Below are 11864 nucleotides of genomic sequence, written 5' to 3' on the forward strand. Positions count from 1 at the left end.
CCAGACCTCTCAGGCTGGCTACATATGACAGCTCCCCCATCCTTAACATTTGCGTCTACCTGCTGTTTCCTATACAAAGACTGGGTGAGCCAAACTAAGCACATAACCATTTCAGCTTTTTTTCCAATCCTTTCCTTAGGCAGCTGAACATGGTCTTTGTTGCAGCCAGTGCCATGACTTAGGTGTTGTTTCCATGGAGTTTTTATCAGTTAAGACCAGGTCTTTTCCCTGGAGTATATTTCCTGCTGGTGCCTATTAATGTTTGCAAACCATAATGTATAGAAAATAATGATGACTGGAGAATTACCAAACATAGAATTATTAGTGTTTATTGTTCATAATTCATGTCTCCAGATAATGAAAGTGCCATTTTTCAGAGTGTGAAGAAAGTACAAATCTCTTTCCCCCACGAGAACAGCCTCCAGTGGTGTATGTGGTATCTCATATTCACATTGTGTCCAACACAGGCAATTACGCTGTGACCCTGGACACGTACAGAAAGTCTGCGGAGTATCTGCTTCAAGTCAGAGGCGCTGTCTGCCTCAGAGTTGAATTGCTTCACCTGCCTCCCTCCGACTCCATGTCAGATTCCAACACAACTGCCTTCACCAACCCCTCTACCTTCATCCTGCTGGGCATCCCTGGCCTGGAGGTGGCTCATGTGTGGATCGCCATCCCCTTCTGCGCAATGTACGCCATAGCCATCTGGGGAAACTTTGCCATCTTATTTATTGTGAAGAGGGAGCCCAGTCTCCATGAGCCCATGTACTATTTCCTCTGCATGCTGGCCGTCACCGATCTTGTGCTGTCCACGTCCACCCTGCCCAAAATTCTAGCAAACTTCTGGTTCAATTCCAACGAGATCGATTTCAGTGCCTGTCTCACACAGATGTTTTTCATTCACTGCTTCTCAGAAATCGAGTCTGGGATCTTCGTGGCCATGGCATTGGATCGCTACGTGGCCATCTGCCATCCCCTGAGACATTCCACTATCCTGACAAACTCCCTGGTGATAAAGATTGGCCTGGTCATTGTGTTACGTGGCAGCATTCTTGTACTGCCTTGTCCTTTACTGGCAAGGCAGTGGCCATATTGCAGAAGCAACATCATCCCCCACACTCAGTGTGAGAACATGTATGTGGTGAGGTTGGCTTGTGCGGACACCCGCATCAGTAGTTACTACGGCCTCTTTATGTTATCGTGTAGGTTTGGTCTGGATGTGTCTTTTATCACCCTTTCCTATATCCAGATCCTCAGGGCCATCTTCAGCCTTCCCACAAAGGATGCCCGGCTCAAGACTTTTGGGACTTGTGGCTCACACATATGTGTCATATCGGCCTTTTACATACCGACTCTGTTTGCCTCCCTGACATCCCGTTTTGGCCACAATTTGCCCCGTTATGTACAAGTTTTCATTTCCAATGTGTACCTCCTGGTTCCCCCTATGCTGAACCCCATCATCTATGGTGTGAGGACCAGAAAGATACGGAACAGGCTGCTCCAGTTCTTCACTCATAAAGGAACTAAAGTTATCTCCTCAGGTGGTAGCTCTCAGACAGAGCTTTGTGTGGGTGCTGGTTGGTGAGATGGTTCTCTTCCCTGATTCGCTGACTGACCAATCAAAGAAAAATTAAATTCCTTGCTGACTTAACTGTGCTTTCTCAGCCTGACATACTGGGGAATCTATCTGTGTACAACTTATAGGGTTGCCTCCTTTCTAATTGTATTTCTAATTTTAGCTGGACACCCCAGGTCTTGCCTTTGCCCCTCCTATTTCCTCAGAGCCCTACTCCCTCCCATTTCCTCCCTGCCACAAATCCCTTCGAGTCTCCAGCCACTTCTACGTCTGGTCCCTCAACTCCCCATACTGGTTGCTTATTCCTCTTCTGCCCCTCTGCCCGCTTGGATCATCTCTATGTTGGGTCCCTCTCAGGTGCCTCCTGGGCCCGAGGTACAACTCAGCTCAGTGTCGCACCAAACTGGCAGATTTATTAGCAACAGATGGTTGCAGGGATGGTGGGTGGCAGCAAACTGGTGAAATTCAAGTACGATAAGAAATGAAGCAAACCCACAATCTCAACGTATTTCTAGTGAGGATTGTAATGGAGCATTGTCGTAGGGAGAGTGAGAAACAGTCATCATGCCATGGCTTCTTTTATATTTTCTTCCAACCGGTTAGGAGCCCGTTGGCTGTGATCAGGGTTGAGCCGTTCCCGTTGTGCAGGACTGCATGGGAGAGGTTTCTGTTGCTCTCCGTTCCTGGGCAATGCTTGGGCATGTCTGAATTCCCTCAATAAACTGACACCGTTCTTTAGCCCTTCCATTGCTGTACCTGAAAGGTGGCTGGAGGGGGGATCCCAGCTTCCCCCCACGTTTCTTCAGCACAGACAGAGCCAGACTCCAGACCTGCCTAGGCTTAGGCCACCTGACAAGCTGTTCACACTCTGCAGATGGAGCCTTTCAGAAGGACCCCTCCTAAAGCCCCACTGAAGCCAGGAGGACAAGGGCTGAGAGAGGCAGAAGGATGAGTTCCTGTGTTAGCAGGCGAGGTGGGATGCTGGGCAGACACCAGGACATAACTACACAGCTCACAACACACCAATAGCCTCATTATATGTAACTAGCACAACCCAGAGGAGCAAGACCAGCTCGGGCCCGGAGCAATGGCAGGAGGTGGTCAGCACTCCATGCTGTGGTCTCCCGTTTCCCTGCTTCCCTCCTGCTACAGGTGAGGAGGGGGCTGCTCTCCAGCCCTCAGAGTGAGAGTCCCCAGCAAAGAGCTGGGGCAGGTAGAGAGCGCTGAGAGGGATCCACTGGTGAACTGAGCCATCCCATGGCTATCTGGGGAGCGCTCTCAGCCAGAATGCTGATTGGGGGATGAAGTGAGCTGGGGGCAAATCTGGAACATTTTCCTCCATCAGCTTATCTGACAGCTCAGGCTATGTCTAGACTGCATCCTTCTGTCGAAAGGGGGATGCAAATCAAGCACATAGAAATTGCTAATGAAGCCGGGATTTAAATACCCCATGCCTCATTAGTATAAACGCGGCCACCACTTTTTTCAAAACTGATTTTTTTCGAAACACCCCTACCCCCGGCAGTCTAGACATAGATCTGTCGAAAGTAAACCCTTTTTTGACAGATCCTGTAAACCTCATGGCTGTGTCTAGACTGGCAAGTTTTTCTGCAAAATCTTCTGCTTTTGTGGAAAAACTTGCCAGCTGTCTACACTGGCCGCTTGAATTTCCAGAAAAGCACTGACGATCTCATGTAAAATCATCAGTGCTTTTCCGGAAAAACTATGCTGCTCCTGTTCAGGCAAAAGTCTTTTTCCTAAAGACTTTTGCGCAAAAGGGCCAGTGTAGACAGCATAGTACTGTTTTCCGCAAAAAAGCCCCGATTGTGAAAAAGGCGATCGGGGCTTTTTTGCGGAAAACCGCGTCTAGATTGGGCACGGACGCTTTTCCGCAAAAATTGCTTTTTCCTGCCAATCTAGACGCGCTTTTCCGAAAATGCTTTTAACGGAAAACTTTTCCATTAAAAGCATTTTCAGAAATGCATGCCAGTGTAGACATAGCCCATGCCTGTAGAAACCTTTCTTGTTTCCCTTCACATCCCCTTGCTAGCTACAGTTTGAATTCCACTTAGGCCTTCCTGATCACACCCCTGCATGCTCAAGCAATATATTTCTACTCCTCCCTAGTCATCTGTCCCTGTTTCCACTTCTGGTCAGCTTCCTTTTTGTGTTGCTTTTCTTACTGCGCATTGGGATGGTTTCTTCCTGAGCCTTCAATAATGATTTTTAAAAATACAGCCAGGTCTCCTGGACTCCTTTCCCCTTCGTGTTAGCATCCCAGGGGACCCTGAGGGAGTCTGAGGTTGATTTTCTGCAGTCCAGGATGTGTATTTTGTTGTTCCCCTTTCTGCCTTTTGTTCGGATCCTGAACTTGACCATCTCATGATCCCTGCTGCCCAATTTGCCATCCACATCTACTTCCCTACCAATTCCTCCCTGTTTGTGAGCAGCAGGTCGAGCTGAGCATGGCCCCTAGTTGGGTCCTTCAGCAGAACAAGGAGCAATGGTCTCAAGTTGCAGTGGGGGAGGTCTAGGTTGGATACTGGGAAAACCTATTTCCACAGAAGGGTGGGGAAGCACTGAAATGGGTTACCTATGGAAGTGGTGGATTCTGCATCTCTAGAGGTTTTCGATGTTCTCCCCAACATTCTCCACAAACTCCCTGTGGCAATTCCCCACAACATGCCTGCTACTGTAAAAGGCCCAGAACATACTTCTGTAGGGAATAATTCCAGACACACTGGCTACGTCTAGACTGGTATGATTTTCCGCAAATGCTTTTAACGGAAAAGTTTTCCATTAAAAGCATTTGCGGAAAAGAGCGTCTAGATTGGCACGGACACTTTTCCACAAAAACACTTTTTGCGGAAAAGCGTCCATGCCAATCTAGACGTGCTTTTGCGCAAGAAAGCCCCGATCGCCATTTTCGCGACCAGGGCTTTTTTGCGCAAAACAATACTGCGTTGTCTACACTGGCCCTCTTGCGCAAAAGCATTTGTGCAAGAGGGCTTTTGCCCGAACGGGAGCAGCATAGCATTTCCGCAAGAAGCACTGATTTCAGACAGTAGGAAGTCAGTGTTCTTGCAGAAATTCAAGCGGCCAATGTAGACAGCTGGCAAATTTTTCTGCAAAATCATCTGATTTTGCAGAAAAACTTGCCAGTCTAGACACAGCCACTGGGTGCAAGTGAAAACAAGCAGAGGATTTATTGGTTCCCACAGCTGGTGGAGTACCACCCATGGGTTAACCTGGTTAGCACTAGTTAAATCAAAACATACATTAGATTTAATAGGTAGCAAATGGGTGGGATGGAAGTGATTTGATAGGTCTAGCAGCGAGGCATAAGGAGCACATAAGCCAATGGGCTACAAGGTTACACAATCTCTCTGCCCAAAGCTAATTAAACATATTGGCTATGTCTACATTGGCCCCTTTTCCGGAAGGGGCATGTTAATTTCACAGGTCGTAATAGGGAAATCCGCGGGGGATTTAAATATCCCCCGCGGCATTTAAATAAAAATGTCCGCCGCTTTTTTCCGGCTTTTAGAAAAGCCGGAAAAGAGCGTCTACACTGGCCCCGATACTCCGGGAAAAAAGCCCTTTTCCGGAGGATCTTATTGCTACTTTGAAGTAGGAATAAGATCCTCCGGAAAAGGGCTTTTTTTCCGGAGGATCGGGACCAGTGTAGACGCTCTTTTCCGGCTTTTCTAAAAGCCGGAAAAAAGCGGCGGACATTTTTTATTTAAATGCCGCGGGGGATATTTAAGTCCCCCACGGATTTCCCTATTACGACCTGTGTAATTAACATGCCCCTTCCAGAAAAGGGGCCAATGTAGACGAGCCCATTATCAATAATACAGATAATTAATCCTAACAAGCAAAATGAGTCAACATAAACAAAAGGGACATGTTGATGGTAATTCTGTCGGCCGGAAATATAATGCGTCTACTGCGGGGGTGATATTGCCTTGGGTTGGCGCAGTTTTTGGGATACAAGCTTATTTTCTAGGAATAAAGCAGACAGTTAAAACAAGCCCCGCATGGCTTGTTTAGGCACCAGCAAGGGCCTTATCGAAGTGAGGCCCTTTTGGAATGTGGTTGCCAGGACGACCGGGGTCATGGTAGCTACTGTCTGTGTGCTTCCCAGGCCTGGCCTTAATGATTTAGAATTTGAATTCTCAGTTCTCAGCAAGATACCATGGGCTGCCTCAGTTTACCCCTACACTTCTAACAGCCAGGGCAGGGCTGTGCGTTGGAGCTGTCTCACTACCACCCAGCAGCCTGTGTAACCAGCCCTCTTTAGTGATATTACTCCTCTGTCTCTCCCCTAACCCTTTTGTGGTTTGTTTCACACTGTGGGGCTACGTCTACACTGGCCCCTTTTTCGGAAGGGGCATGCTAATTTTGAAAGTGGGAATAGGGAAATCCACGGGGGATTTAAATATCCCCCATGGGATTTAAATAAACATGGCCGCCTCTTTTTTTCCGGCTTGGGAAAAAGCCAGAAAAAAGCGTCTAGACTGGCCCAATCCTCCGGAATAAAGCCCTCTTCCGGAGGATCTCTTATTCCTACTTTGAAGCATAGATCTCTTATTCCTGTAGTAAGTTGAGGTCAGTAACATGGAGTCAGCAGGCCTAAATAGAGGCCTATAACATGAAAACAGCAACAGGCCTGCAATCTAGTGAGCAAGACTTTGGTTCAGTAACAGGAGCCAAGAAAGGGGCCCTATTGCTAATTGTGTGATTGTGTAAGTTAGGTCGAGCATGGAAGGACACAGGAAGGTACTGGGTACAGACTGTGAGCCAAAGGGGAGTATTGGAACATCTTAAGAAGAAATGTCTTGGTACAAAAACTCCCAAAAAACTAATGCACACATCAACCTAGGTTCGGGACCAGGTCGAGATTGACAGCATGAAGGATAATAAGTAAGCTCCCCTTCCATAAGGTGAGGGGTGGTAACTATGCAATAGAGGGTGGTAACCTGGTGCGTAAAGAAATGATGTAAGTTGTTTGTACCTGTCTATAAAAGGACACCGCAGAAGGTGCTCTCCGGCCGACCTGGGGGGGGTGCACTAGGCGCATGAACGGCAGGTGTCATTGCCTAAACTTACAGACTGCACAGTAGCTTAACTTTGACTAACTGCTGTTAATATCTGATATATGGCAATAGGCCTGCCCGGTGTTGGTACCTTGTCAACGCGGGCCATAGTGCCCAGTCGTGTAACATTGTACTGATCTCTGTTGCCAACTGGTAGAGCTTCGCATTTGACAATAAACCTGATCGATTGATTTCAAACCTTGCCTGCATCTGTCGTTTCCGGGGCCTCTCAGAGATCTCTTGTGTTGACCCAAGTGCACGGGGTCTAACGCTCTAGATAAAGGGAGTACCGATTGTTACGCACGCAGCCGAAAGTTTAACAACGGAGTAGAGGTCCTGTCAGGAGCGCGCCAGGACAACCCTGACCAGACGACGCTGACACTGACAGTCCAGACCACCGAAGGTACCGAGGTACGAAAACACGGAGGTACGACAATTCCTACTTTGAAGTAGGAATAAGAGATCCTCCGGAAGAGGGCTTTATTCCGGAGGATCGGGCCAGTCTAGACGCTTTTTTCTGGCTTTTCCCCAAGCTGGAAAAAAAGTGGCAGCCATGTTTATTTAAATCCCGCGGGGGATATTTAAATCCCCTGCGGATTTCCCATTCCCACTTTCAAAATTAGCATGCCCCTTCCGAAGAAGGGGTCAGTGTAGACGTAGCCTGGCTATGTTGTGTCTTAATTCAGTGTTGAGCTCCTTGGACCAAGGCCTGTTTGTCCCTCTCTGTTTGGGAAGGTCCCAACACAAGGGGCCCTGGAGCAGGATCTCTGGAGGCTTCCACAAAACAGAGAATGACCATACATAACAACACAACAGTCCAGCTAAATCAAGGCCTAGCACCCACCCTCTTAGCCTTTAGCTACAGACAAAGATCAAGCCTTGCTTGGCAGCTACAGAGAGTTACGCTATGTCTGCACAGCAGCATTCCAAAATAGCTAGTGTTAGGAACCTGCATATTGATGGACATAATGCCCTGTTTGACTCAGACACAAAAATTCATTCAGTCTCATTCCAGGGCTTAAACACTGAGATGTTTCTGCACCAGAGAAATACCCAGATTAGCCAGAGCAGCAGGCAGAGTCCAGCCCTGGGGATCCAAGTGTCCTCCAGCCGGGCTGAAAAGTTTGACTTAGCCTGGAACATCTGATTCCAATTCCCACTGAGAGACACTGGAAGGAAATGATCTAAGAGGGAGAGGGCCCTCCTCGTTCCAGGGCAATTTTGAGGGATGGTGAAGTATTTGTCCTCAGGACAGGCCCCCAGCATCACCCTACCCATACGAACATCCTGACAGTGTGGCTTTTACTGAGTCTGTTTCCTGAGAGCCACCCCACGGATTGTGATGGCCTGACAGAGATCTTAGTGAGCTTGTCTGCACTACAGGGAAGATTGATGCGGCCACACTTGATTTTCTAGAGTTTGAATTAGTTGTTCTAGTGAAGATCCAACAAATTTGAATGGAGATCCCTCTCTCTTCAGCCCCAGTACTCCTGCTCCTTGTAGTAAGGTGAGGGTCATTAACATGGAGTCAGCAGGCCTAAATAGAGGCCTGTAACATGAGAATAGCAACAGGCCTGCAATCTAGTGAGCAAGACTTTGGTTCTGTAACACAGGAGCCAAGAAAGAAGCCCTACTGATAACTGTGTGGTTGTGTAAGTTAGGTCGAGCATGGAAGGACACAGGGAGGCACTGAATACAGACTGTAAGCCAAAGAGGAGTAGCAGAACATCTTAATAAGAAATGTCTTGGTACAAAGACTTCCTGAAAACTAATGCACAGACCGACCTAGGTTCAGGACTGGGTCAAGATTGACAGCATGAAGGATAGTAAGTAAGTCCCCCTTCAGTAAGGTGAGGGGTGGTAACTAGGCAACAGAGGGTGGTAACCTGGTATGTAAAGAAGTGATGTAAGTTGTTTGTACCTGTCTATAAAAAGACACCGCAGAGGGTGCTCTCCGGCCGACCTGGGGGCGGGGTGCACTAGGCGCCTGAACGGCAGGTGTCATTGCCTAAACTTACAGAATGCACAGTAGCTTAACTTTGACTAACTGCTGTTAATATCTGATATATGGCAATAGGCCTGCCCGGTGTTGGTACCTTGTCAACGCGGGCCATAGTGCCCAGTGGTGTAACATTGTACTGATCTCTGTTACCAAGATTGATTTCAAGCCTTGCCTGCATCTGTCATTTCTGGGGTCACTCAGAGATCTCCTGTGTTGACCCCAGTGCATGGGGTCTAGCGCTCGAGATAAAGGGAGTACCGATTGTTACGCACACAGCCGAAAGTTTATCACCACCAATGGAGTAGAGGTCTGTCAGGAGCACGCCAGGATGATCCAGACCAGACAACGCTGACACTGACTGTTCAGACTACCGAAGGTACCGAGGTACGAAGACACCAAGGTACGACACTCCTTATGAGGAGTAAGGGAAATCAATGTGTGTGTGTGTGTGTGTGTGTGTGTGTGTGTGTGTGCGTGCGCGCGCGCGCTCGTGTCTACTTCCCACTGTATGGATGGTATAAAAAGCCAATTTAAGATACTTCAACTCCAGCTACATAATCAACCTAGATGGAATTGTGTGCCTTAAGTTGGCTTTCCCCTTTAGTGTCGATCACACCAGTAGGAGCAGAAGTGGAGTCCAGGAAATCACTCCTCCCAGGATCCGGGAGCTCATAAAGTCCAGCTAGTTCTGAAAGCATCAGATTCACCTAGAAAGAATGGCTCAGGCTCAGCATCCCTCTTCCAGCCTTTCCCCGACCTCCCAATCAAGGAAACGTCCCTGATCTAGAAGGATTGTGGGTACTGCAGGGAAGTCAGGACTCCTGGTTGTCTGTCACCCTTCTACTCAATCTATCTTACCCTGGCCAATTCAGGTTTCCCTGATTATCTGTATGATGGTTCACAGTGACTTTCCTTTGCAAGGTCTTTTCAATGTCCGTCAGGGAAAGGTGCGGCACAATGATAGAGGATAGTTACTGATGAGAATTATTGATCTCTGATGACATAATAACAGCCCCACATGGCTGCCAAGAGTGTTAGAGTCTGTCCTTAGTCACCTTTCTGCAGCTCTATCTGTTGATATACTGGGTATGTACAGCATATCAGACCCTAGGGAGACACAGACTCATAGGCTGTGTCTAGACTGGCAAGTTTTTCCGCAAAAGCAAGTGCTTTTGCGGAAAAAATTGCCAGCTGCCTACACTGGCCGCTTGAAGTCCGCAAGAACAATGACTTCCTACTGTCTGAAATCAGTGGTTCTTGCAGAAATACTATGCTGCTCCCATTCGGGCAAAAGTCCCATTTGCGCAAAGCTTTTGCGCAAGAGGGCCAGTGTAGACAGCTCAGATTTGTTTTGCGCAAAAAAGCTCCGATTGCAAAAATGGCGATTGGGGCTTTTTTGCGCAAAAGTGCGTCTAGATTGGCACGGACACTTTTCCACAAAAAGTGCTTTTGTGGAAAAGCATCCATGCCAATCTAGACGCACTTTTGCGCAAATGCTTTTAATGGAAAACTTTTCTGTTAAAAGCATTTGCAGAAAATCATGCCAATCTAGACGTAGCCTGTTACTTTAAGGTAAGAAGGGACCATTATGATCATCTAGTCTGACCCCCTGCACAACGCAGGCCACAGAATCTCACCCACCCACTGCTAGAATAATCCTCCCACCTATATCTCAGATACTGAAGTCCTCACACGAAGGTTCAAAGACCCCAAGATGCAGAGAATCCTCCAGCAAGTGATCCGTGCCCCATGCTACAGAGGAAGGCAAAACACATTGTCTCTCTTTTTCTTCCTAATCAACTACAATTTTTAAATAAACACAAGTGCACAGAGCAGCCAATTCCCCTCGGACTGATGTCAGAGCCCAGGAGTTCTCCTCTCCCATTGGGAAGGGCCCTTAATTACTGTTTACTTTTAAAGCTCGATAAATAGCCCAGAAGCCCAGACAGTCTTGTCGACAGCCTTTTTGCATCAAGATGCCCATGTGAACCCAACGAGGGTTGCACAGAGCTGTAATACTAACGGTGCTCTCAGTGTGGGATGCTGCTGCAGATGCTTAGGTGAGGGACATGGATGCCTGAGAGGGTCTCCCAGGTAAGTCACTTCTCTCTCAGAATTCACAGGTACCCAACGAACCCAGGGCATCAGAGGATAGAGAGTAAGGCTGGGATCCTTTCTGCTCTGCACAGCCAGGAAACAGCCCAGAGCCCTTGCCGGTATCCCCAGGCAAAATGTGACTCTTTTCTGTGTATCCACGCCCCTTCCGGATGATTACCTAGAGCTGCAAAGGGTCTGCATTTCACTGGCACCAGGCATCATTTAGCTGGCAGAGAATCATATGTTTGGAAGAGACTTCAGGATTCCATCGAGTCCAGATCCCTGCCCAAAGCAGGACCAACCCCAACTCAATCATCGAAGCTGGTGCTTTATCAAGCTGGGGCTTGAAAACCTCTAGAGATGCAAAATCCACCACTTCCGTAGGTAACCCATTTCAGTGCTTCCCTACCCTTCTGTGGAAATAGGTTTTCCCAATATCCAACCTAGACCTCCCCCACTGCAACTTGAGACCATTGCTCCTTGTTCTGCCATCCGTCACCACTGAGAACAGCCTCTCTCCATCTTCTTGGATACCTCCCGTTAGGTAGCAGAAGGATGCTCTCAAATCCCCCTTCATTCTTCTCGTCTCTAGATTAAATAAGCCCAAATCCCTCTGGGTATGTCTACACTACAAAGTTAGTTCGAACTAACTTAGTTCGAATTAGTTAATTCGAACTAAGCTAGTTCGAACTAACGCATCTAGAACTAAAAACTAGTTCGAACTAGCGTTTTGCTAGTTCGAACTAGTAAGTCCACATTGAGTGGACTCTGAACAGGGCTTAAGGATGGCCGGAAGCAGTGCTGGCAGGGCATAAAAGGAGGACTTAGAGCATGGAGATGCTGTCTCAGGCTAGCCGAGGGCTGCGCTTAAAGGGACCCGACCCCCACCCCGGACACACAGTTCTAAGGGGTGCCCCGCTTGCAAAGAAGTTCTGGCTTGGAGTGCCCTGAGTGCCCACACTGGGCACATCACACCACTCGGCCATCAGCCCGGCTGCACTTGCCGCAGGCTGCCATCTGGGGAGAGGGAGTAATTGGGGGGCTGCAGGAGAGCTTCCACCCTCAGAAGCCCACAGAGCCAGCCCAGTCC

General features: G+C 48.2%; 1 protein-coding gene across 1 annotated transcript; it reads left to right on the forward strand.

Annotated features, from left to right (window-relative positions):
- The first annotated feature begins 580 nt into the window (after positions 1 to 580).
- LOC102452407 (olfactory receptor 52R1-like) lies at positions 581 to 1585 on the forward strand. Its single transcript, XM_006127847.3, has one exon. The coding sequence runs from the start codon at positions 581 to 583 to the stop codon at positions 1583 to 1585; it is 1005 nt and encodes a 334-aa protein (XP_006127909.3).
- The last annotated feature ends 10279 nt before the right edge of the window (positions 1586 to 11864 follow it).

This window comes from Pelodiscus sinensis, chromosome 1, assembly GCF_049634645.1.
Source record: "Pelodiscus sinensis isolate JC-2024 chromosome 1, ASM4963464v1, whole genome shotgun sequence".
NCBI lineage: Eukaryota > Metazoa > Chordata > Testudines > Trionychidae > Pelodiscus > Pelodiscus sinensis.